The 25,959-nt window shown below is 38.3% G+C and overlaps 1 protein-coding gene across 13 annotated transcripts in view; it reads right to left on the minus strand.

Moving 5' to 3' along the window:
* Window positions 1-25,959, minus strand: part of LOC125769907 (diuretic hormone receptor-like) — a 32,621-nt gene that overhangs the window by 2,212 nt on the left and 4,450 nt on the right. For 3 of the 13 annotated variants that reach the window (XR_007419113.1, XR_007419114.1, XM_049438949.1), the window contains exons 2-11: window positions 18,540-20,014; window positions 13,994-14,192; window positions 13,789-13,900; window positions 13,487-13,580; window positions 11,359-11,439; window positions 10,125-10,207; window positions 9,859-9,969; window positions 9,485-9,673; window positions 8,614-8,741; window positions 8,135-8,185 (exon numbers count right to left, since the gene is read on the minus strand). Coding sequence is in view for 10 of the 13 variants with exons in the window: in XM_049438949.1 (XP_049294906.1) it covers window positions 8,135-8,185; window positions 8,614-8,741; window positions 9,485-9,673; window positions 9,859-9,969; window positions 10,125-10,207; window positions 11,359-11,439; window positions 13,487-13,580; window positions 13,789-13,900; window positions 13,994-14,192; window positions 18,540-18,852 (1,361 nt within the window). In the remaining 3 variants the exon portion in view is untranslated. The remainder of the gene's footprint in view (window positions 1-8,134; window positions 8,186-8,613; window positions 8,742-9,484; window positions 9,674-9,858; window positions 9,970-10,124; window positions 10,208-11,358; window positions 11,440-13,486; window positions 13,581-13,788; window positions 13,901-13,993; window positions 14,193-18,539; window positions 20,015-25,959) is intronic. The other 10 variants (XM_049438956.1, XM_049438953.1, XM_049438951.1 and 7 more) reach the window with 7 other exon arrangements.

Here is a 25,959-nt window from a genome sequence, read left to right on the forward strand (position 1 = left end):
ACTGAGCGAAACTTAAAACACGTGTAGCGAAAGCATATCGAAGCGAATGTATTTTGCAGGGGAAATGAAAACACGATTCAAACATTCAAACAGGTGTCTGCAAACAGGTGCCCCGTTGTAAACAATTTCCTATACATGGTGGGATTATGGCGATGAATGATTTGTCCAAGAGGTGAGTGGAGGGGCATTTGTGGAGTGTAAAATCGATCGAAACATATTTAAAATGAAAACACTGATTGGAGATTTTCAACAGCACAACGATGAGTAAGCATAGGATGGAAATTGAATCAAATCTTTATGGAAAGGTGAGTGTATGCGTCGTCCGAACAACTATTCAGCAAAATAAATATACTATAGTATAAACCAACAAACAAATGCATGCTGTGCAATTGATGAGTTTATGGTAAATCTTTGCTCTTGCGCAGAGCACAGTTTAGCCACAATTTATTAGTTATTACGCTTTGAATGAGAATTATTTTAACATATAATATCGATTAATTTGTGACAAGGTAAAACAATGATGTTTTTTCCAACAAAAAAACTAACACATTTAAATAAATTAGTTACAACATCCATAATCCTGAAGGTATAAAGTACATAGTGCTGAATAAAACTTGAAACCTTTAATCCCCAACGATTCCATTCACTAATTTACAATAGAGATATGCAAAGTGAGTAAGAGTGAGATAGTGAGTTGGAACGTTGTATTGAACGAGTTTCGTTCACACACCACGAGAAGTTTTAGTGACTCTTTTTTCACTTACTCACTTATGAGTGTAAGCATATAGCAGTGTGGAGTCGAGTTGCAAAAAGAGTAAATACGTGAGTTAAAACGAAAATTTGCGAGTGAGTTGGAACAAAAATAAGTTGAAACCAAACGTTTTAAACATATGAGTTGAAACGGAATACATGTGTACAATACCCAAACTAGAAAAATGAATATACTCCTCGCTATGCCTAACTAAAAAACCTACATAAGCGAACACGCGGGCTAGTCTAATCGGCAAGGAGATGAAACGGGATCCACCTCTGCTTAGGAGATTGGCAAATTTATAGATTTTTTTGATTTTTATTATTATTTGTTATGCTTATTTGATTTAAAGCATTATTTGAGTGAACAGAAACTTATTGTAAAAATGGCAAGGGGTACCCCTTATGAAATTTTCGAGTTGAAAATATTTTTTTTATTTTTTTGTTATTTTTTATTCTTTTCTTCTTTTAAAACATTATTTGAGTGTAAAGAAACTTATTGCAACTAATTCGCATTAAAATATATCAATTTTTTACATTAACATTTACTCAAAAAATGGTATGGAATTTGGTTCCTCGAATAACTTCTGGCACAGACATCTGAGGGCATGGCCGTCCAAGAAGAAAATGTAGCCATTGATGCCATCTATCGACCACAGTTTAAAGATTGACGATCCGTTGGACAGGGACCGAGTTATAGACAAAAATTGGTACAAAAATGAGGAAAATTTTACATTTTCACAAACAGGGTATGGAACTTGGTTCCTCGAACAACTCCTGGCACAGACATCTGAGGGCATGGCCGTCCAAGAAGAAAATGTCGCCATTGGTGCCATCTATCGACCACAAGTTAAAGATTGGCGATCCGTTGGATACCGACCGAGATATAGGCAAAACTTGGTGCAAAAATGAGGAAAATTTTACATTTTCACAAACAGGGTATGGAACTTGGTTCCTCGAATAACTTCTGGCACATACATCTGAGGGCATGGCCGTCCAAGAAGAAAATGTAGCCATTGATGCCATCTAGCGACCACAGGCAAAGATCGGCGATCCGTTGGATACCGACCGAGTTATAGACAAAACTTGGTACAAAAATGAGGAAAATTTTACATTTTCACAAACAGGGTATGGAACTTGGTGCCTCGAATAACTCCTGGCACAGGCATCTGAGGGCATGGCCGTCCAAGAAGAAAATGTAGCCATTGATGCCATCTATTGACCACAAGTTGAAGATTGGCGATCTGTTGGATACCAACCGAGTTATAGACAAACCTTGGTGCAAAAATGAGGAAAATTTTACATTTTCACAAACTGGGTATGGAACTTGGTTCCTCGAATAACTTCTGGCACATACATCTGAGGGCATGGCCGTCCAAGAAGAAAATGTAGCCATTGATGCCATCTAGCGACCACAGGCAAAGATTGGCGATCCGTTAGATACCGACCGAGTTATAGACAAAACTTGGTGTAAAAATGAGCCTTGGAGATTGGTAAATTTATAGATTTTTTTGATTTTTTTAATTTTTTGTATGCTTTTTTTAATTTAAAGCATTATTTGAGTGAAAAGAAACTTATTGTAACAATTTCGCATAAAAATAAAACAATTTTTTAAATTTTGCTAATTTGCTCAAAAAAATGGCAAGGGATACCCCTTATGAAATTTTCGAGTTGAAAATATTTTTTTTATTTTTTTGTTATTTTTTATTCTTTTCTTCTTTTAAAACATTATTTGAGTGAAAAGAAACTTATTGCAACTAATTCGCATTAAAATATATCAATTTTTTACATTTTGCTAAATTACTCAAAAATGGTATGGAATTTGGTTCCTCGAATAACTTCTGGCAAAGACATCTGAGGGCATGGCTGTCCAAGAAGAAAATGTAGCCATTGATGCCATCTATTGACCACAAGTTAAAGATTGGCGATCTGTTGGATACCAACCGAGTTATAGACAAACCTTGGTGCAAAAATGAGGAAAATTTTACATTTTCACAAACAGGGTATGGCACTTGGTTCCTCGAATAACTTCTGGCACAGACATCTGAGGGCATGGCCGTCCAAGAAGAAAATGTAGCCATTGATGCCATCTATCGACCACAGGCAAAGATTGGCGATCCGTTGGATACCAACCGAGTTATAGACAAAACTTGGTGTAAAAATGAGCCTTGGAGATTGGTAAATTTATAGATTTTTTTGTTTTTTTAATTTTTTGTAAGCTTTTTTTAATTTAAAGCATTATTTGAGTGAAAAGAAACTTATTGTAACAATTTCGCATGAAAATAAAACATTTTTTTAAATTTTGCTAATTTGCTCAAAAAAATGGCAAGGGGTACCCCTTATGAAATTTTCGAGTTGAAAATATTTTTTTAATTTTTTTGTTATTTTTTATTCCTTTCTTCTTTTAAAACATTATTTGAGTGAAAAGAAACTTATTGCAACTAATTCGCATTAAAATATATCAATTTTTTACATTTTGCTAAATTACTCAAAAAATGGTATGGAATTTGGTTCCTCGAATAACTTCTGGCACAGACATCTGAGGGCATGGCCGTCCAAGAAGAAAATGTAGCCATTGATGCCATCTATCGACCACAGGCAAAGATTGACGATCCGTTGGATAGGGACCGAGTTATAGACAAAACTTGGTGCAAAAATGAGGAAAATTTTACATTTTCACAAACAGGGTATGGAACTTGGTTCCTCGAATAACTTCTGGCACAGGCATCTGAGGGCATGGCCGTCCAAGAAGAAAATGTAGCCATTGATGCCATCTATCGACCACAGTTTTAAGATTGACGATCCGTTGGATAGGGACCGAGTTATAGACAAAACTTGGTGCAAAAATGAGGAAAATTTTATATTTTCACAAACAGGGTAGAGAACTTGGTTCCTCGAATAACTTCTGGCACAGGCATCTGAGGGCATGGCCGTCCAAGAAGAAAATGTAGCCATTGATGCCATCTATCGCCATTATGTAGCCATTGATGCCACCAAAAATTGGCGATCGGTTGGATACCGACCGAGTTATAGACAAAACTTGGTGCAAAAATGAGGAAAATTTTACATTTTTACGAACAGGGTATGGAACTTGGTTCCTCGAATAACTTCTGGCACAGACATGTGAGGGCATGGCCGTCCAAGAAGAAAATGTAGCCATTGATGCCATCTATCGACCACAGGCAAAGATTGGCGATCCGTTGGATACCAACCGAGTTATAGACAAAACTTGGTGTAAAAATGAGCCTTGGAGATTGGTAAATTTATAGATTTTTTTGATTTTTTTAATTTTTTGTAAGCTTTTTTTAATTTAAAGCATTATTTGAGTGAAAAGAAACTTATTGTAACAATTTCGCATGAAAAAAAAACAATTTTTTAAATTTTGCTAATTTGCTCAAAAAAATGGCAAGGGGTACCCCTTATGAAATTTTCGAGTTGAAAATATTTTTTTTATTTTTTTGTTATTTTTTATTCTTTTCATTTTGCTAAATTACTCAAAAAATGGTATGGAATTTGGTTCCTCGAATAACTTCTGGCACAGACATCTGAGGGCATGGCCGTCCAAGAAGAAAATGTAGCCATTGATGCCATCTATCGACCACAGTTTGAAGATTGATGATCCGTTGGACAGGGACCGAGTTATAGACAAAAATTGGTACAAAAATGAGGAAAATTTTACATTTTTACGAACAGGGTATGGAACTTGGTTCCTCGAATAACTTCTGGCACAGACATGTGAGGGCATGGCCGTCCAAGAAGAAAATGTAGCCATTGATGCCATCTATCGACCACAGGCAAAGATTGGCGATCCGTTGGATACCAACCGAGTTATAGACAAAACTTGGTGTAAAAATGAGCCTTGGAGATTGGTAAATTTATAGATTTTTTTGATTTTTTTAATTTTTTGTAAGATTTTTTTAATTTAAAGCATTATTTGAGTGAAAAGAAACTTATTGTAACAATTTCGCATGAAAAAAAAACAATTTTTTAAATTTTGCTAATTTGCTCAAAAAAATGGCAAGGGGTACCCCTTATGAAATTTTCGAGTTGAAAATATTTTTTTTATTTTTTTGTTATTTTTTATTCTTTTCTTCTTTTAAAACATTATTTGAGTGAAAAGAAACTTATTGCAACTAATTCGCATTAAAATATATCAATTTTTTACATTTTGCTAAATTACTCAAAAAATGGTATGGAATTTGGTTCCTCGAATAACTTCTGGCACAGACATCTGAGGGCATGGCCGTCCAAGAAGAAAATGTAGCCATTGATGCCATCTATCGACCACAGTTTAAAGATTGACGATCCGTTGGATAGGGACCGAGTTATAGACAAAACTTGGTGCAAAAATGAGGAAAATTTTACATTTTCACAAACAGGGTATGGAACTTGGTTCCTCGAATAACTTCTGGCACAGGCATCTGAGGGCATGGCCGTCCAAGAAGAAAATGTAGCCATTGATGCCATCTATCGACCACAGTTTAAAGATTGACGATCCGTTGGATAGGGACCGAGTTATAGACAAAACTTGGTACAAAAATGAGGAAAATTTTACATTTTCACAAACAGGGTATGGAACTTGGTTCCTCGAATAACTTCTGGCACAGGCATCTGAGGGCATGGCCGTCCAAGAAGAAAATGTAGCCATTGATGCCATCTATCGACCACAGGTTAAAGATTGGCGATCGGTTGGATACCGACCGAGTTATAGACAAAACTTGGTGCAAAAATGAGGAAAATTTTACATTTTTACGAACAGGGTATGGAACTTGGTTCCTCGAATAACTTCTGGCACAGACATGTGAGGGCATGGCCGTCCAAGAAGAAAATGTAGCCATTGATGCCATCTATCGACCACAGGCAAAGATTGGCGATCCGTTGGATACCAACCGAGTTATAGACAAAACTTGGTGTAAAAATGAGCCTTGGAGATTGGTAAATTTATAGATTTTTTTGATTTTTTTAATTTTTTGTAAGCTTTTTTTAATTTAAAGCATTATTTGAGTGAAAAGAAACTTATTGTAACAATTTCGCATGAAAATAAAACAATTTTTTAAATTTTGCTAATTTGCTCAAAAAAATGGCAAGGGGTACCCCTTATGAAATTTTCGAGTTGAAAATATTTTTTTTATTTTTTTGTTATTTTTTATTCTTTTCTTCTTTTAAAACATTATTTGAGTGAAAAGAAACTTATTGCAACTAATTCGCATTAAAATATTTAAATTTTTTACATTTTGCTAAATTACTCAAAAAATGGTATGGAATTTGGTTCCTCGAATAACTTCTGGCACAGACATCTGAGGGCATGGCCGTCCAAGAAGAAAATGTAGCCATTGATGCCATCTATCGACCACAGTTTAAAGATTGACGATCCGTTGGATAAGGAACGAGTTATAGACAAAACTTGGTGCAAAAATGAGGAAAATTTTACATTTTCACAAACAGGGTATGGAACTTGGTTCCTCGAATAACTTCTGGCACAGGCATCTGAGGGCATGGCCGTCCAAGAAGAAAATGTAGCCATTGATGCCATCTATCGACCACAGGTTAAAGATTGGCGATCGGTTGGATACCGACCGAGTTATAGACAAAACTTGGTGCAAAAATGAGGAAAATTTTACATTTTTACAAACAGGGTATGGAACTTGGTTCCTCGAATAACTCCTGGCACAGACATGTGAGGGCATGGCCGTCCAAGAAGAAAATGTAGCCATTGATGCCATCTATCGACCACAGGCAAAGATTGGCGATCCGTTGGATACCAACCGAGTTATAGACAAAACTTGGTGCAAAAATGAGCCTTGGAGATTGGTAAATTTATAGATTTTTTTGATTTTTTTAATTTTTTGTAAGCTTTTTTTAATTTAAAGCATTATTTGAGTGAAAAGAAACTTATTGTAACAATTTCGCATGAAAATAAAACAATTTTTTAAATTTTGCTAATTTGCTCAAAAAATGGCAAGGGGTACCCCTTATGAAATTTTCGAGTTGAAAATATTTTTTTTATTTTTTTGTTATTTTTTATTCTTTTCTTCTTTTAAAACATTATTTGAGTGTAAAGAAACTTATTGCAACTAATTCGCATTAAAATATATCAATTTTTTACATTAACATTTACTCAAAAAATGGTATGGAATTTGGTTCCTCGAATAACTTCTGGCACAGACATCTGAGGGCATGGCCGTCCAAGAAGAAAATGTAGCCATTGATGCCATCTATCGACCACAGTTTAAAGATTGACGATCCGTTGGACAGGGACCGAGTTATAGACAAAAATTGGTACAAAAATGAGGAAAATTTTACATTTTCACAAACAGGGTATGGAACTTGGTTCCTCGAACAACTCCTGGCACAGACATCTGAGGGCATGGCCGTCCAAGAAGAAAATGTCGCCATTGGTGCCATCTATCGACCACAAGTTAAAGATTGGCGATCCGTTGGATACCGACCGAGATATAGGCAAAACTTGGTGCATAAATGAGCCTTATGAGATTTAGGAGCCTTTGCAATTTATAGATTTTTTTAACTTTTTATCATTATTTTTATTCTTTTTTAATTTAAAGGTTTATTTTAGTGAAAAGAAACTTATTTGAACCAATTGGCATTAAAATAAATCAATTGAACTTTTTTTTGCAAATTTTCTCAAAAAAATCGTAAGGGGTAAGCCTTATGAAATTTTCGAGTTGAGATTTTTTAAATTTTTTTTTTTATTCTTTTTTTAATTTAAAGCATTATTTGAGTGAAAAGAAACATATTTCAACCAATTGGTATTAAAATAAACCAATTTTTAAAATTTGGCAAAATTACTCAAAAAAGATAAGGCTCAAAAAAGCCTAACGAAATTTTCAAATTTATAGATTTTTTTCTATACAGAGCGAGCAGTATATTCTGGCTAGTATGGGTATTGTAAACATGTATTCCGTTTCAACTCATGTGTATCAAACGTTTCGTTTCAACTCACTCGCACATTTTCGTTTCAACTTACTTATTTACTCTTTTTACAAACTCGATTCACCACGGCTACATGCTAACACTCATGAGTGAGCAAAATGACCGAACCTTAACTTATACGTTTATGCCGGGTTTTTTTATTACTCCGAAATGAATCGTTAACCGAGCTGACTCCTAATAACGATTCATTCACTCTGAGTTGACTCACTAAAAAGAGTTTTTATTCTCATCTCTAATTTACAACCGAATCGGTTGTGTTTTATTTCTTGAAAAAATATTGCTGTATGCGTCAACATTTCCGATGAGTAGGTGACAATATTATAAAAACAAAACAAAAAAACACAAAGAAAAGGCAACACAAAAGGAGTGCGAACAACATTTTAAAACTGCAATATAAAACTGTGCTTTCGCTTTATCGCTTGCTAATACCAACCGTGTACTTTCCGTGCGCGAACGGGGTGAGTTGTCCTTGCTGAACGTTGGCCTGTATGTTGTCCATTGTATGTGTGTGTTGGATGGCATCCAATGGTGACCGATGAGGCACAAGGGAATTGTTGAATGGTATCATGGGTGTTATTTTGGATCAATTTTAATTTCGGTTCAAGCATACCATGTAAAAGGGTTGATGTATGAGCGAAAGGAAGAGAGATAGAGAGAAATGAAAAGAGATACACACACACACGCGCATACACAATTGTTCAACATTAAACAGGAATGGAGGAATAAATCAGTGAAAGTATAAACATAAATAATGAAAATAAATTTAAAAAAAATAACAAAAAAACAAAAAAATAAAAAAAACAAACCCCGGATGAATAATTGTGAGTGGGTTCCGATTCATTTCAAACACACCAAAACATTGAAGAAGAAAAACCAAAAACATCGCGAAACATTTTCCGTTCCAGTTCTTACCTACGATGGTGATTGTTAACTTTCCCGGAAAGGATGTTCCGTTCGTCCCGCCAGCGATAGAAATGATGTCGCAGGGTTTGGCGTACTTCGGAATTTAGGAAACAGTACAGAAGCGACACGACAAATCCCTGGGAAATGGATATGAAATATTGTTGAAGTATAATATTATTTCCATTTCTGTAGGTTTTCCATTATTAGTTCAATTACGATAAGGTCCAGATAAAATACTGTTCTTTGCGCATGAGCTATTCCTATTCGTGTACAACGCGACCAGTTCGAATCAGATTGAAACGTGTTTGAATTGCAGTTGCACTAATTTGATTTGATAATAGTATTGAATCATCACTAGAACTGTGACATGGTTTTCTCATTGGTTTCATTTCTTCACAGCACATTCGCGCCACGTCTTTTGGCATTTCTCGTGGTTCATAGATGAATAACGATCTTCACTGACAAATTCTTGTAAAGCATTTTCATGAAGTTTTTTTTTTAATTCAAAAGGAGAAAAAAATATTTTTTTTTCAAAACTTTTTACAATTTGTTCTATAAATTTGTATCTCTTGGAAATTCCAAACAATTTAAACCGCATCATAATCGATCCAGATTGAAAGAGCTAAACGGAACGATTGAAACGTACGACTGAAACGATGAAGCGTTACGTTTTTCACGCCCTTTTTAAATTGAATCAAAATTCACTCGGAATCGAGCCATATCCTTTTCTCTTCCTCATGAATAGCTAGCATAATATGGCATTTCCAGTGCCCAACCCACCGTATCTCTTATAAACCAAGACGTCCGCTTCAATCACATCGTGAGCATTAGAAAAAAAGCTCCATATTTCTTCGACAACTGTTCGGTTTTCGGTGTTTACCTGTGTGCTGAGAAGAATGGCTCTCGTGACGGCAAATATGTGGCTTCCAACCCCACCCTCGCCTGGGCCATAGATAACGATGAGGTAGGTGATGCCTAGCAGCGGTATCAGCACAAGCAGTGCTTTCGAGGCTTTCCGATATTGGCGCGTTTCCACCGTATTTGCCGAGCGGAGTTTCGTGATCAGCACCTAAAGTCCGGTGGGAAGGAATTGATTGAAAGCAAAAGAATTGATAGATTCGTCGAAAATGTGTTCCTTTTTTTCGTGTGCATTTTTTTTTTGGCTTCCCCTGCCCCAACCCGACCGACAGTTTCGAACCGAATCAATCATCATTCGGGGGGAGTGTGCCGGAAATTCCTTTTCGTATCACTTACCCACATGATGCGCAGCAGGAAGATGAGATTGATAACCAACACGGCACAGGACGGGCCCTGGATGATCCAATCGATGTGAGATTCACGCATCCAGGAGCATTCTATTTCGAGCTGCAATGAAAGTAAAAGCATAAATGGGAGTGTATTTAGAAAAACTGTAACATGTACCAGAATAGTATCATGGATGCAGGAAATATGCTTAAAAGGATGTAATATGTTTGGCGCGTTTTGATTTGATTATAGAGGATATCCGTGTGCTAGCTTACTTTATTAGGATGTTCCAAATTCGAGGTGGAACCGAAGAACGGTTTTGCGATGGCCCACGCTCCTACAAAGATTAACGGACCTCCTGTTGAGTGAATGAAAATTGTAAAGTGAAATCGTTATTAGAAAGTCGTATCGTCTGTAAGGGTCGGAAAGGACATCTTTTGGGAGATAATGTTATTTGTTTATATTGATTTTGTCTTGAGAACCGATGTCGGTCATGATTTGCTATATTGATTGACTGCTTAACTGTGACGTGAATTACCAATAGCTGGTTCGGGACAATGAATTCTTGTTCTTCCGTTAAAACGTTCAAACACCTTTAATACAAGTACTCTACTTAGTTCTGAGTTGTTATTCAAATCACCACAAAATAAATAATTTTGTTTGTAGATTAAAATTGAGCTGTTTGATACGTATTCTGTGTCTACTCTGAACACTATCTGATTGGTTTAACAATGCCTCTTGCCGCAAATAACATTTCTCCTCGTTGCTTTGTATAGCAGAACATGTAAGCACATCGCACGTTTCGTTGGTATACACGTTTTACGTTACGAAATCTTTCATCTCGTCAGTACACCGTGCATTTTGTTGCAGCAAAGGTGTATCGAACGAAACCTAAACACGCTGTACATTTCGTTTCGGTTCCCCAGCTGATTGGATTATTTCGAGCGCAAAAGGGCATGGAGAGATTAACCTTACCATTAGTGAAGTTGACCTGTCTACAAGCGAAAGGATATGCTCTGTTTTGGGTTCGGTGGGCATCCTTTTGAAGTTGGTTTTAGCTATGTTATCGTGGATGCTATTTTGACTTTAGTTTTAATTAACAATTGTCTTTTGTTTTTGGTTGGGTTGCATTTAAACTCATGTACTACGAAGCAGAGTTATTATGATAAAAACAGAGATATTCTTAAGTAAACAAATGTTATAAAGATATAAAAATTAGAGTATAAAAAAGTTTATCAATAAATAGTATATTAAGATAGAAAATAATGATAATCAACATAATGGAGACGCCCAGTACTTCTTAATTTATTTGACAGAAGAGAAGAAATGTAAAACAATTTCGGCCTTTCGAATTGTTTACTAATCTAAAAGGCCGCGTTAGTTCAAAATATGGATGATATTGTATATGATACAATTTATTTTTTAAATTAAAAGTTAAAAATGATACATCATATCAAGAGCATAAACATAGTGTCACTAACAAATTATCATCCAAAAACCCATACTTACCCCACCCAATAATGGCGTACTTTCGAAAGCGCAACGTGTCACCGGAAAACGTTTGCACCACCAGCATGTAAAGGTAAAGTCCTGGAAATAAAGGGCAAAGCCACAACCGGTAAGAGGGGAAAAGGTTAGATATCACCGGCCGGAAAACGAAAGCTAACAGACATCTTAAATTGGCTCGTGCGAATTATTTCCACCAGGCACTAATCTCTTCAGCGCCAGCCCAACATCGACCGCCGAGCAACGGGTAGCTAATTGATGGAGCATGTATTAATCAGATGCTTTAAACTAATTACACGGTTAGTTACGTCTCTTTCCGAATGTGTGTCTACCACGTGGATTAGCTCTCCTAAGCTCTCGTTCACGCTCAACGAAGGTACGTTTGTTAGGCAGTACGCCGGGGAAGGTATTGTGGTAATTGATGTTTTAACTATTCATAAGACAATGTGAGCGAGTGTGAGAGTGTAATTAAGTGCATCTCGCAAAACTGTGCAACGGAGGCACCTGCATTTAGAAGGTAAAGAATGACTTCCAAACTGATGCACAGAGAGGGCATAAAACTACTGTTGGAGGTAAGATTTATACAACCGTTTGTTCGAAACTCCTGGCAACGGAGAGGAAGATTTAGTAGATTTACAGCCAACAACGGTAAGGATGCTGCATGAATCGATTTTTCACACTTAATTGTAGGATTTGTAGCAAATTTATGAGGTTTATCTAAAACGAAGGGAGTAGAGCTAAAAATGAAGAAAAACCCCACAACTAGGGAATGTCTTTAAATTATATTCCATGCAAAAAAACCATTCAGGGTTTTAAAACACATCACATTATTTAAAATATTTTCATGAAGCATGATAAAACAGTAAACTTGAGATGATCATCAATATGTACTATTGAAGTGGAAAGATATTGATTTTTTATGTTTAAAATGAAGGACATTTATTCACCATCTTCCCCCCAAGAAGGATTAAAAAATAATGCCGAATTGCGTTATCTTCCCAGCGTGCATCGGAGAACATATTTTAATTACATGTGCGATTAATTTTACTTCGGTTTACCATCACTTTTACGCTGGCGACGCAAAAGCAAATGCAGTACAGAGAAAAAAAGGCAAACATCCGCTTCAATTCACAAGCAAAAAAAAAACAAACCACCATAAACGGAACCGTTTTCGGTAATTAAACGGATTATAATTATCGTGCCATAAATTTGCCCGGCTCTTACCCGGCTGTGTGTTGCCGGTTGTGTGCTACATCGAAAAGCAATTAAAGTCAATTATGAAGCCGAACTACCATGCGTACCGTGCGTCCGTGCCGTTTATGATGGAGTCGTAGAAGATTGTGGAGTCTGCGATCTTGTGATGATGGAAGCTCATTTTTCAGATCTGACGCGAAAACCCGGCTGAAGGGATATGTGTGAATGGGGCGGGTTGTGAGACCAATGCCAAGCTAGCAGCATGGAGCCCTTTGGCAGAAGTTTTACTAAACTTTGTTTCATGATTCCATGATGGAATAAAGATTTTATGGTTATTTTTCCTTTTCGCGTCTATTTCTTTGCAGCTGTTGATACTTATTTTCTAGCGCCATGTAACGGGTATAGGGTTGATGGGAAAAGTTTTTGCTTGCAAGCTGCTTTTCTGCTTCTGCTGCATGATCTCATCGTTAACCTACGCACGGTAATGGATAACGTTGAACACAGATGGTTGCAGCAATTTATCCACCCATTCGATACAGTTTGACACGCACCTTCTAAAAACGGGCGACTCGCGCGCTAGTGTCACTTGCTAGTTGATCGGTTCGGCAAACGAACAAAGACAACTGGTTTTTGATCAGTAACTTTTCAACTACCACTTCGAAAAGGTCCTAGGTCGCTTATCGACACGACCCAGAAGGTGTCCCTACTATACATATTCATTGTTTTCCCTCGCTTTACTGTGAACGCCTTTGCTCGTCTGATAGGAAATTAAGTTGTTTACCGAAACTGTTTGATCTGACGATGAAAGTGAAATGGAGCACACCTTAATGGATTACGGTATGAAATATATTGATCTAAAGCATCATCCATCGTTGTGACAGTGAGGCATAAAGTTGAAAAAAAAACTGGAAGGATATGCTTCACATAAAATACTCACCTTCTACCAGCATCCAGAAGAAGTTGGTTGTACTGAAGTAGTGAAAGAGCGTTACGAGAAATATGCATCCAGCCACTTCCAGTTTTACGGTGATCTGTGGGAAGTCATCACATAGAGGTGAACGATTCAGAAGAGAGAAAAGAACAGAAAGGAAAAAGAATGATTTTTCATCAAACCTTCGTAGGATGGAAGAGGATTTTATATGAGAAATGGGAAGCAGATCCCAAATCTGTTTGAAATGCTTTGAAAAGTATAAATATCCTCTAAAAAAATATCTTCAAATAGTGTTGCGCTAACCCCACCTGTAACGATAGTATAAGTATCCAAAGGCTCGAGGACATGATGTAGGTGAGGAACAGGTTGACGTGGATAGTGTTGCGCAGACAGCGTAAATCCCTGCGGGCAGAATAGTTACTTTTTTAAATCAAACGGTAACGCTTCCAGCGCCGTGAATATCGGGGTAGGTTGGGGCCTCGCAGCCACCCACCTCAGCGATGGACTACTCACTTGAAATACACCAGTACTGCCACGGCCAGCACCAGTGCGGCCAAGCTAATTGAGTAGCCGACGAAGTAGATCAGCGTTGGCAGTTCGATTTCCGGCTCGAAGCTTGGCAACGGGGACGGTTGGTCGATGTGCTGGCAGCGATCGTAGTCGGTGTAATTATCCCAGATACCGTCGATGTTACAGAAACGGGTTGCATTTTCTACAACAAAAAAATAAGAAGTACAAATGAAAGATGACGCGTGGAAGAAGGAAATCTTTATTTAGAAGTGGTCTTGAACGGTTGAGGAGTTGATTTCGAGCAACATTTTGTAATTCCGATTAATTTTATTTTCTAGTGGGATATTCTTAAAAAAACATTCACATTACTGTCATTTATTCAATTTAAACTCTAAAACATAGTCTAAGCAATAACTTCAAATTAAAATTCTCAAGAATATGTTCAATTTCCACTAAAATGTTTGTACTTATTGCTATTCAAATGTTGAGCTAATTAGGCAAATCAGTGCTTCAGGCAAAAGGAAACTTTTTCATGACCTCTCATTCGTCATGGGCACATGTTTCAAGGTAATAAATGCTATATCTACGACTATGAATACATCGAAAAAACGTTGCTATTCCCCTGAAGATTCTCCTTTCTTCGCAGTCAAATAATATTTACAAACGAATCGAATGAAGTGAAATAAAACAACAACAAAATAATGTCATTTTTAGTCCTTCTCGTCAACACTAAAATAAACCCGAAATCACCTCGTACCAAATGCGTTTGATGTTCGCTCACACGTCAAAAACCTATCACTTCCAATTATCCCTTTGAAGTGCTTCGAACGGCATGCATCTGAAGTACACACACATAGAGAACATGGTTGGTTTTCCCCTTAATTGATCACTGATTACATTTCCAACGAGTTGGTAATAGATTTTTTTGTTGTTTAATTGTATAATTTTGGATTTCTCGTTAGATCGGTTGGCATCCAATCGTTTCCGTACTTCGCCGAAGGACTTCAATAGGTATTGGGGATATGAGTTCAGCTAAATTTTCCACTAGCCCATAACGTAATTATGCATTTTCTGCTAATCAATTAAATAATTAAATTCTAATGGAAAATGGAACAGGTTTGAGTATTACAACACTTTCTGTATCACTCATAAATATCGCTGCTTTGATGATATTTTGCATAATTAATCATTGGACGAAACAAACAACATTTCTCTCTTCGGTCCGTTCTATGGACCTCCATTGTCCAACGCTCTGATCCCAGCGTCGGATGCAAATGACACACACGGTCACCCCGTCCATCAGCGTTGTCATTTTCACTGTGACGATGCGGAAGTTAATTAGCATTGCAGCCCGAACTCCATTATCCATTCCCTTTTTGGGTGGTTTTACTTTAAGGCGGCCTGTAATTATCAGCTGACGCCTTTGTACGACCACTTTAGCTTGAAGAAGTGTGCTGAAAAAAGCGGAAAGCTATTTCCGTGGGAGTATCTACTGACTGTTTCGCTTTGTTCTGCCCTTTGAATGTAGGCCACCATGCAACAGGTGGTTGTGTCGAATGGGTAGAAGAAACAAGAAACAAACTACTTTCCTTGTAGCTTTTTTAACACAAAAGCCCTGAAGCTGCCACACGCTTTTGTGTATCGAATGTGCGAGAAGAAAAAATAAAGATGATTTTTCTAGGAAAATTACATCCTATCGTTTGGCGCACAAATCGTGTGGGTGTGTAGCGCTTTGTGAGACTGAAACCAAACCACACCACATGAAATCACCCGTTTTGGACACAAACACGGCTTCATCTATGGCTGCCAAAAAAGGAGCAAACGCTTACACAAAACACCTTCACAAATGTAAGAATTTGTATGTAAAATAGAAGCGAAAAGCTTATCAAACTTTCTACCATATTAAGGTTCCCTTTTTTTCGTTTGTATGCGAACAACAACGAAACAACGAGCGTAATGTAATTCTTCGCTGTATTGGAGCTTTTTGCCGATAATGGGAAAGCGTTTCTGGTGGCGTTTACTGTATCAAAAAAAAAAACATTTTCCTTTTCATCCATTTCTTTCTTCGCAAAACATAAGCTGCAAAACAATGCCGTTGGTTTGATGGAAAGAAAACATCCTAACTGTGTGTAGCATAAAGAAGTGAAGATTTTCACGGAAGATTGAAAAAGAAACGGGACGGAGGAGTTCCTTTGGAGATTGCTCACTTGTCTACTAAAAAATTCCTCACACTATCAATTTAACTTCAACTACTTGTATGGAAAACTTTTATATTAACTCTTGCTATGCTACATTCGACAGAGAATGGTAGCATTTACTAACTCTTCCGTGAAGGTTGGAAAAGGTCTTCAGTTTTTGGGAATAAATCTAACACACTCAGCTCAACGCATTGTTTCGCCTTTCGCTGCAAGTCATCGGTGTTTTCAGTGTTTCATGCAGACGAGAATCCATTTCGTTTCCATGTACATGCCTGAAGTCAAACAATAGCTTAAACACAGCAAAGGTCAGAGCAGATGTACGATTATCTTTAAGAAGCAGGTTTTGCCTTTCTTGGAGGAAGTTGCAAGACGTATGGTGGCCACACTCGAAAGGCGGGGTTTTACAAAATGAAGCAAAAGTGTGTGCTGTGAAACGGAGCCAAAGATTCACGAGCGTAGCAAGTTAACCTTATTAACTTGATGTACTGGGGATGGCTGGGTTAGTACAGGTTTTGTTTTGTTTGCTTGAAACCCTCCGTAATCTACCCGTAGGGGGTGTTGAGAAGGTGAGGGTGAGGTTTGTACAAATTTTGCTCCAACCGTACATCGAGTGTATCTTTCGATGGTGGGACTAGGTTTTTGGGTGGTGGATCGACATACTGAGGGTCCGGCGGGTGGGACGATAACGTGAAGGCTAACAATGCGACGACGTCCGACCATGACAGCGACTGGGGAGTGATTTATATACACAGCGTTCAGGACTGCTTCTCTCAAGCGATCTCTCTTTCTCTCTTCCTTTGCCATGTAGAATGGACATCTTGTTGCTGTAGCAGACAAGAAGGTAGAAGGAAAAAATGGGAAGAACCTGGTAGCTAATATGCTCAGCTTCTGTCACACATTTAGCTATCTCGTCCGTCCATTCGTCTAGCTTCCCGGGTGAATGTTAAATACTGTGGAACTTCCCATCCAGCAAATGCCTCCCCTGGATGCTCTAGGGCCAAGGTACTAGGCATAGGAAGTAAAACCTGTGGCGTATGTGTGTGTGAACAACAAAGCAGCAAGTGTTTGATGTAACTCAGCAACCAGGCGTCTCCATTGCAGGACGAAGAATGTCGGTTTCACGGCCGATAAACTCACTGAACTTGCCCTGGTTGGAATTTGATTGTGATTTAATGTAGGACGAAGATGGAATGGGACATTCGTTCCCTTGAGAATCGTTTCGATATTTTTGCTTTGAAGATTTTGTTTTATTCTTCCGTACAATCAAGTTGATGTGTGGAAAATTATGAAAATATCAAACTTAATACCTAGTTGTTGTTCAATAATTTTTCTATAAAACTATTTAAAATATAGAGATTATTTTCTAATTGCACCGCTGAGACCTATGGAATAAATCATAGACCGTTTGTCATACAAACTCCGACAGTTATAACAACCAACCGAGAGAATAAGCTCTCAGGATCTACCAACCAATGCCGAACGAACCGAAACGATGGCAAACATAAATTTCAATTCCAAGTCCCTAATCTTTGTCTTCGATTCGAGGCATCGAAATGCGTGCATTTTGCTATCGGCAAATAAAACCGACCACCGGTTCAGATGGTTGCTGCGGCTGCTGCCAAGGTCACCACACATAACCAGGGCGCCATAAACGCGCGTCTCGAGCGGGATTTTTGTTTTCCGGCAAAGGATAAATTTTGTACAATTTTCGAGTGGGTTTTTGTTTGCGTGTTTGTGTTTGCGGCAGAACAATAGTGTTGAACCAACGATCGAAAATTGCCATTTTGGGAGGGAAGAACGAGGGATTTGTTTGTAGATTTCCCTTTTTTGTGGAACATGATGGTGCACGGGGTTTTTTTTTGCAAGATGATTTCGTTTAGGTTTTTATTTCATATTTTGCCTCATCATTTTTCTGGCCTGTTCGAAGCTTTTTTCCGAGTGCAGGTGTGGCATTTGAATTGGATTTTAAATTCGTGCGACGAAACAAAATAAATCATTACATTAATTTTAATTCTTGAAGATACTTTTTAAGGTTTATAATTTATGATATATTCCATTTCTTATTTTGTACTTAGACACGAAGATACAATTTGAAATTAATTAAAAAATTATCTATTTTTACTTAAAATAGACTCCTCAAGTTGTAGTATTAAAAAAGAAAGATTTAGAACACTTTTTAACAATTAAAATTTAACATTCATTGCTCAAAGCAACTGTTTGATACAGATACTGTTTGAGCTATTGCTTTGAAAATACCGGGGGCGGGGCTTTTGAAAAAACAACCTTGTGAATTGTCACCCAAAATCCAACATACTTATGCAATGAATAAAACAATTTGACGAAATACTTACGCGAACTGTCATACTGCACACCCTTCAGCTCTGCAAAGCACGGTAACACGGCCAACGTACCGGGAGGCGTTCGGGGCCAACACGACACCATATCGAAGAAGGACGGACAGGCAACGTCCTGCAGTAGCTCCTCGGCCTGTTGCTGCAAACGGCACCGTTCGGCACCACTCGCATTCATGGCCAGCGCTAGCAAACCTTCCACCAGTGAAGGATTTTCCACCGACATGCCGGTAAGGTTCGTCTCCACATACGGTGGCTCACCGGAACCGGAGTCGGTCACCAGTGTGGCGGTTGCTAGCATTGTTTCGTTCATCGTACGCGTCAAGGATTTCAATTCCAGCTCCCTAAACTTTCGATCCGCGTACCGGAACGTATTGAATCATTAAAAATTCACTGCACAACCCACACGGCACGGGAACCGGTGAAAAAAAAAGCACAAAATGGTTAACCTAGCCTCGGGGGCTGACGATCGTCGTACATCGAATTTGGGTCTGTCGGCACTCACATTGCTTTAAAGCCTCACCGTTTTTGCACCACTTGCACATTGTTTTGAGTAGATTGCCTTTTTTGTTGCTCCTCTCTAATGCAAACGACTAAAACGACTAAAATGAGCTCGGGTTTTGGTTTTGTTTTGCTATCAAAAAAACCATTATTAAATTACACGTTCACTTGGGGAGGGAAATTTTGTTTGATTTTATCACTATTTTATCACCAGAATCGAAGTAATGGAACCATAACGAAGGATGTTTAAATATATTTTAAAATAAATTTGAAATTCACACCAAATTACTTCGACATACACCGTGCTGTGATCACGACGCACTTTTTGCAAATAAATCTCAACAAAACTTTCGCTCGTAATTAATATTCTTTCGAATTTTTATCACACTTTGCAAACAAAAGTTTCGACACATTTTCATTACACTTTTTCACCTTCACCCACCTTCCCAAAAAGGCACATTAAACACCGACGTTCGTTGCCACTTTTATGCCGTGCGCATCAACGCCACTCGATCGGAAAAACTCGACACGCAACCAAACGCGTTACCGTCCAGATGGAAACTGATTTCGCCGGCGGAAAGCTTTTCGTTGCTGCCGGTCCCCAAAGACGCGTCGTCGTAGTCGTCATCATCATCATCATCATTGCCGACGTCGTTGTCGTAGTAGCTTCCACACACACACGCACACACCAACTAAAATGGAGCATCGTTTTGCGTTCGCCGGGTTTTGTTTTTCCCCCCTCTTCCTTGTTCTTATTGTTTCCAGCGTTTCGTTCGCCCGGGATCGTTTTCCCGGCGTTTTATTTTGTTTTTTTTTTGGAGAGAGATTTTCTTTGCTATGATAAATCCTTAACCCCTTACACTGTCTGTCATCTTGAAGATGGAGTGTTGAAATCATTTTCCGGCGAAGACGATGAAGGAATTTACCTTACTCTTTAGATGGACGTACCGGCGCACGTTTGCGGAACGAAAATGCTTTTATGTGTCGATTTTGTTTGTTCAAATGGAAGAACAATTTATAATTTTATGGATCACCAAAAAAACATAAAAAGAAAAAAAATAAATAACATGTATGGATGGTGTTATAATGTATGATATTGTGTGTTATTACAAATATAAAAGTGGAAACCAATATCGTGTTTCTTTGCACAGCTAAAGAATGCTTTGAAGTATGCTTTTGTCTTGAATATGGAAAAATCCATATTAAACTTGATATGATTTTTTTCTGGCTTGCAGGGTTTATCAGGTCATTTGACAACGATTATTCCTTGTTTTTTAAGATGCTTTTATGAAATCCTATATTAGGATGTACTTATATACGTAAAATATTATTACACCTTTACAGAAAACGATCTTTAAGAAACGCTTTCCTCTAAAGTTTACTCCAGCTACCTCAGCTACATCTCTGCAAGCAATTTCAGCCGACTAAGTAATGTGAGATTAATGACTGTACGTATTTGCCTTCATGCCATCCCTTTTCCAGGGTGGGTGATGTAAATTTTCCTTCTTACGTGGAGATGAAACAAAAAAAAAACGAAGAACAAACCACATACTTCCCATCAGCATCCCAACTAGGTGGGCTCATTTAGTCGGATCTGAGCTGGTCTGAATTGTGGTTCGCACTCACGTAAACATACTTACGAGTGCCACATGTTGGTGCGTGAGTGTTCTGGCAGCGATAATTTTGTGCAAACCGATCGAAAGAACAAAACCCAAAACAACCATCCAAACATTTGCACAAAACCCCGAACGCGCCACACACTCGTACGCGTACGATTGCCACTCGGTTCAGTTGGTAATGGCGGGTGCGTAAATTTAACATACCGCGAGGTCTATGTGCATGGGAAAATTATTCATGCGAAGGGATTTTCAACCGTTTTTTGCCTGTGTGCGTATGTTACATGATTGGCGGCGTATTGTTGCACGAACCGTAAACCCCCCGGTTTTTAGGTAGAGTTCATTTACGCCCTGTTATACTCTTTTTACACCTGGGGTGGAAAAAACATTTGTTTTAACGAGAAGCTGAAAAGTTTGCCCCTTTTTTGGGGAGCGACTGTAAGCAAACCTGGCAAGAACAAGATACATTTTCCATTTTCTTCAAGTCGTAAAGATTTATGGATATTCTGTCATTACCCGATGGAGGATAATTTTTGTACCAACTTGTCGGCTACATTATGATCGTTCCTTGCTACCAGATATACCATTGTTTACCTCCTACACTGATTGACAGATCAATTCGTTGATCTTGCTGAATCTTTCCGCTCGAAGACTGAAGACTACCGAAAAGATAGACAAAAAGATATAGTGAGAGGGAAAATGTAAACTCTCGAAATAAATTCGTCGAGGGGAAAGTACAATCAGATCAGAAGCAGAACGAAGAATTGAGGCCGGGAACGGAAAAAAAGGTTATGTTCTAATTTTGCATCAACCAAGAAAATCGGTTGTCTACAATTCTTGGAAGGAGCAACTTCATCGAATCGATACCATTGCCGTTGAAGCTGCAAAAAGGGCGAGGATTTTTCCACCTTTTTTTGGCGGAATCGGTTTCAATCAGTTGCTGCAAATCGTTGCTTAATGAAGCGTGTCTTTTCTAGTGAATTGTATTATGTGGACAAGAAATTGGCTGTTTTGATGGAGTAATGACAATTTAACTTTTACCTTGGAAAAAGTTTTTAAAATAAAATTTAAAATACAATTTTCCTTGAAGGTACTGGTTGAATGACAATTTTAATTCAACAAATTATAAGAATAAACTCTTTTCCTGTTTATCACCATGTCTACAATAATAAATTAAAGAAAAACATTTGAAAAAGTCAACTTTGCCACCGTGGTTAAAGGATAAGGACTCCAATTTCGTCGTAGAAGAAACAAAAACATATTATATTTTAACATGCAGTGTAAACATTCCCAGTGTCCTAAGGCTTTGTAAACGGGGAAAGAGAAAACATTTTTTCCCCATATGATGCGTCAGCCATTCGTTATTATTGCTTGCCTTTCAAACGTAGCATCTTCTTTAAAACCAACGGTCATTTCGCTGAACTGGAGAGCAACACACACACGAAAACTCTACATCACCCCGTGCATTTGTTTTATTTTTGCTGCCTCCAGCATCTTTCCTCGAAACCGAAGAAACCACATAAAATAGATGACAGGATATAAAAAATAATATTATTGAAAAACAAAAAATCTTCAGAACCGAACGACAAATGAACATGAACCAGGGGACAAGTTTTTTCCCAGACAAAACTCGAAATGGAGGAGAGAAAAAAAACCCGCATGAGGGAAACTTATGACAGTTCCGTTCTCTGGGGAGCATAGACCAAAAAAAAACGTTGACGGTGTTGGAAATCGTTGCTAGCGTTAGCATTGGGACCGGCTACCCATAAAAATATCTCTAATGAACGAGGACAAACAATAACAACCGTGGTTCGGGAAAAACAGTGTACAACGGTTGCATGATCGGTGCGCGAGGGTTGCAAAAATTATGCTTCAGAACGAAGCAAAACATGGAAAGGCGCTTCGGATCGCCTCCGGTAGACAGGTCGGCCGTTGATGCTTTTGATGCGATGTGTTTTTTTTTTCTCTTCCGCGACAGCTTCCATTCTCCCGACTGGATTGGCGGAGTGGGGAAATGTTTGTCCTAGCTATCCCGAAGGCCAACAGTTTTGGGACCGTTTGTTATTGCCTTTCGTGATTTTTCATGTTTTCCTTGTCGGCATCCAATTATCCGGGGGTAGGACTGCGACCGGAAGAATGCAGCCGGCGTAGGTCAGGTGCGAGAATTTGTTTTCCCCATTGACCCAAAGCCTTTTAAATGAACATAACAAATCCTTTCAAGAGATTCTCGAACAGATGTATCGCCGGAAATAATGCAATTCGAGCTTAGTAGAATAATGTTGTAGTAATAAACACAAGTTAAAACAGGTTACATTTTGTTTTTGAAGTTTTAAATCACCATTGATGTATTGCTTTTAAGTTTTGTATTTTTTTCGCTTCACCAACAAATACCGTTATGGATTCTTAAGTCAACTCCAACTTTATAATAATTTCTTTTTCAATTCCTCTTTTCTTCATAATTTATTCATGATAAAATCAATCAAAAACACAAAACAAAAAGTTCTACAAAATCCTTGCGCTTTAGGTGATAGATTATGCTGTTCTTGTTTAGCACAGCCAATTTGAACCGTTAACAAGAAACGCTCATTTTCAATTCACCGTGTAATTGATGCAAAATGCTTTCCATTATCTATTTCTGGTATTTTTCCTTCACCAATCAAATGTTTCTTTTTTTGATGAATATTAATGGACTTCTCCGTACGAATCGACACGCAGTTCATTTGCTAACGAGCAAAATAAACACACCCATCTTGCGTTTGCGTTTTCCTGTTCCTGTACAGCACAAAAAACATCTTAAAGAGTATTTTGCACAATGTGAAGAACAAAACATGCCTGTCTAAGACTAGATTTCTTGCAAATGTTTCCTTTAACCTTCTATTAGCCATTCTCCTCTCACAGAATAACTCCACAAGCACAGTCCCTTCCTTGCACGCTTTGTTTGCCTTTTGAAGAAAACATGAATGCATAATTAATATGCTGCTTAGCAAATGCGAAGGCAGTGCAATTCCTACCAGTTCGGTCTGTTCTTTGCATGAATAAAATTATGACCGTACGAATCGATGCAAAACACAAAAAAGCGGGATGAAACGAATGGAAAGTCAATGTACAGAAGTGGGGTGAAAACAATACACAACTACCAGCAGTCTGTGTATGCCATCAGCAAACATCTCCATTTCCACGTTCGAGTCGCTTTGTCCACACTTTTTCCTTATCACAACGTTCTACCAAAGTTAAACAGCGATACACAGCCTTCGCATAGGTTGGTGTGTCAAAGAATAAAGAAGCCAAGACAACACAAACACACAAGAAGCACTTCACTTTGTCGCAAGAAGTGGGAAGCTAAGAAATTAAATAAAAATTCGACCTTATCCCTGAGATGCTGTGTGTGGATGTGTGCAGAATTTGCGTCCGAATGCGTCTGTGGCGGGTAAGTACTACCAAAACCGTCAACGGCAAACAGGGCCGAGGTCACGATAAGCTACTCACGCTAGAGATGGGTAAACATTACCGCCAGAGAAGTATTTGCGAACAAGACTTGGTGCTTTTGGGGCGGGAGGTCCAAACGGGTCGTCTGGTAATAATGCGACACAGGTAATTAAAACGTTTAACCAAAGATTAGATAACTCTCGCTCTGTACGCATGGTGAAGCTGTTTAAAGCACTATATTCTTAATACACGCTAGAATCTATTGATGTAGACATTTCGAACAAGACGACGGAGCTCGAAAGTCGCCTACAGGTAGCTTTCCTACTTTTTCCCTCTGGGGAGAGCGTTAAGCTTACGGCTTAATTTCTTGATCACTTTTCAACTTTTGCTCACGAATCGACCGGCAAAGTTATGGCGGCTTCATCTAGAAAGCAACAGGTGGCACAGCACGGTGAAACTCATCCAAAATTCGTGCTTGCCCAGAATTTTCGGCAAAAAACACTCAAGTGTTCCAAGGCAACGATGAATGGCAAAGGCACTCAGTGGAGTTGGAGAAATGAGGTACTTTACAGCTACTTTACATGAATACCAAATACACGCCAAAACACGTTGATGTTCCGTATAGGTTTTTCGTCTTTCTTGGTGATGAGAAAATGGACTCAAAGAATGGCACATTGTACTTGTCTGTTCCTTTTTTTTCTTAGAACAGTTGTTACTCAAGTGATTTATTGCATGGAAAATCGTTAACATTTTGTTCATCGAATACTCCTTTGCAGATTGATTGAATGATGTAAATACTTTTGAACAGAAGCGACCAGTTGGCAACAGGATCTTCAGCACACAACAATGGTTAACCTTTTCTTCCCCTGTGCTGTCTGCTCTATTTCCAACAATCCTTCATTTTGACGCAATGCACCTTCAAGTCTTCATTATGAAAAGCAAAACAAAACGAAATGGCATGTTACTAAACCAGATCGGGCTACGTTTTGTGAGAACAAAAATTAATTACGTTACAAACCGGTCCTATCCCAACACACGCCATCACCACCACCCCAAAAAAGGGATTTCCCGCCTCGGATCTTTGGTCCGAGAAATGGTTGCGACATTTCCCCGCTGGCACAACTTGGCTTGAGGCGGGAACAACCAAACAAAAGGTTGAAACCAAATGCTTGTCACTCGAGGGATTCAAGATTTCAGACGTTGTCGGTTGGCTTCACATAATGGTGACCCCCTTTGTGATGGTGGCGGGGTTTTGAGGTGACAAGCGTGCCTGGTTTGAAATGTGTACATATTTGGAAATTCAAATTAATTGCAATTTTAGCTATCAACAGATGAAACTGTGAAAAAAGAAGGAAGCACAGCGATTTTGGTTAATTAAGCCGTTTGATTGTGGTTACATTTGTGACGAATTTCCGACATCTTGTTTTCCCGGAGGGGTGAAATATAGTTCGAGCAATGACCTTTCAGATTAATTTAGATGAACAAAGAAATGGCACCACAATAAAAACCTTGAGGTTTACATATATTTTTATATCCCAAAAAAGAAGCCTTGTTTGTTCATATGTTCGATCTATTTACCAAGAATCCTGATGATTTAATATAAATTTGATACATTGAGGTGTTTGATAAAGTAAACTTATATTTTTAAAAAAGCTATTCCTATCGTTCTTTCTTCCACGAACTGTACAGAACAGTTTGGTAAACAACTCTTCTATTTTTTCTCGTCTTTAGAGCGTGATTGCCATCATACAGCACTTCAGTGGGTGAAAAAACCAATTCGCCACCCATTTGCTACGATGCACCAGCGTAAAGTCCATCGACTTTCAGGCATCTATCGCCAGTAGACTGTAAATGCCCCAAAGGGGGGCATTAAGTGT

The sequence above is a fragment of the Anopheles funestus genome, chromosome 3RL (genome assembly GCF_943734845.2).
Source record: "Anopheles funestus chromosome 3RL, idAnoFuneDA-416_04, whole genome shotgun sequence".
In the NCBI taxonomy this organism is placed as follows: Eukaryota; Metazoa; Arthropoda; class Insecta; order Diptera; family Culicidae; genus Anopheles; species Anopheles funestus.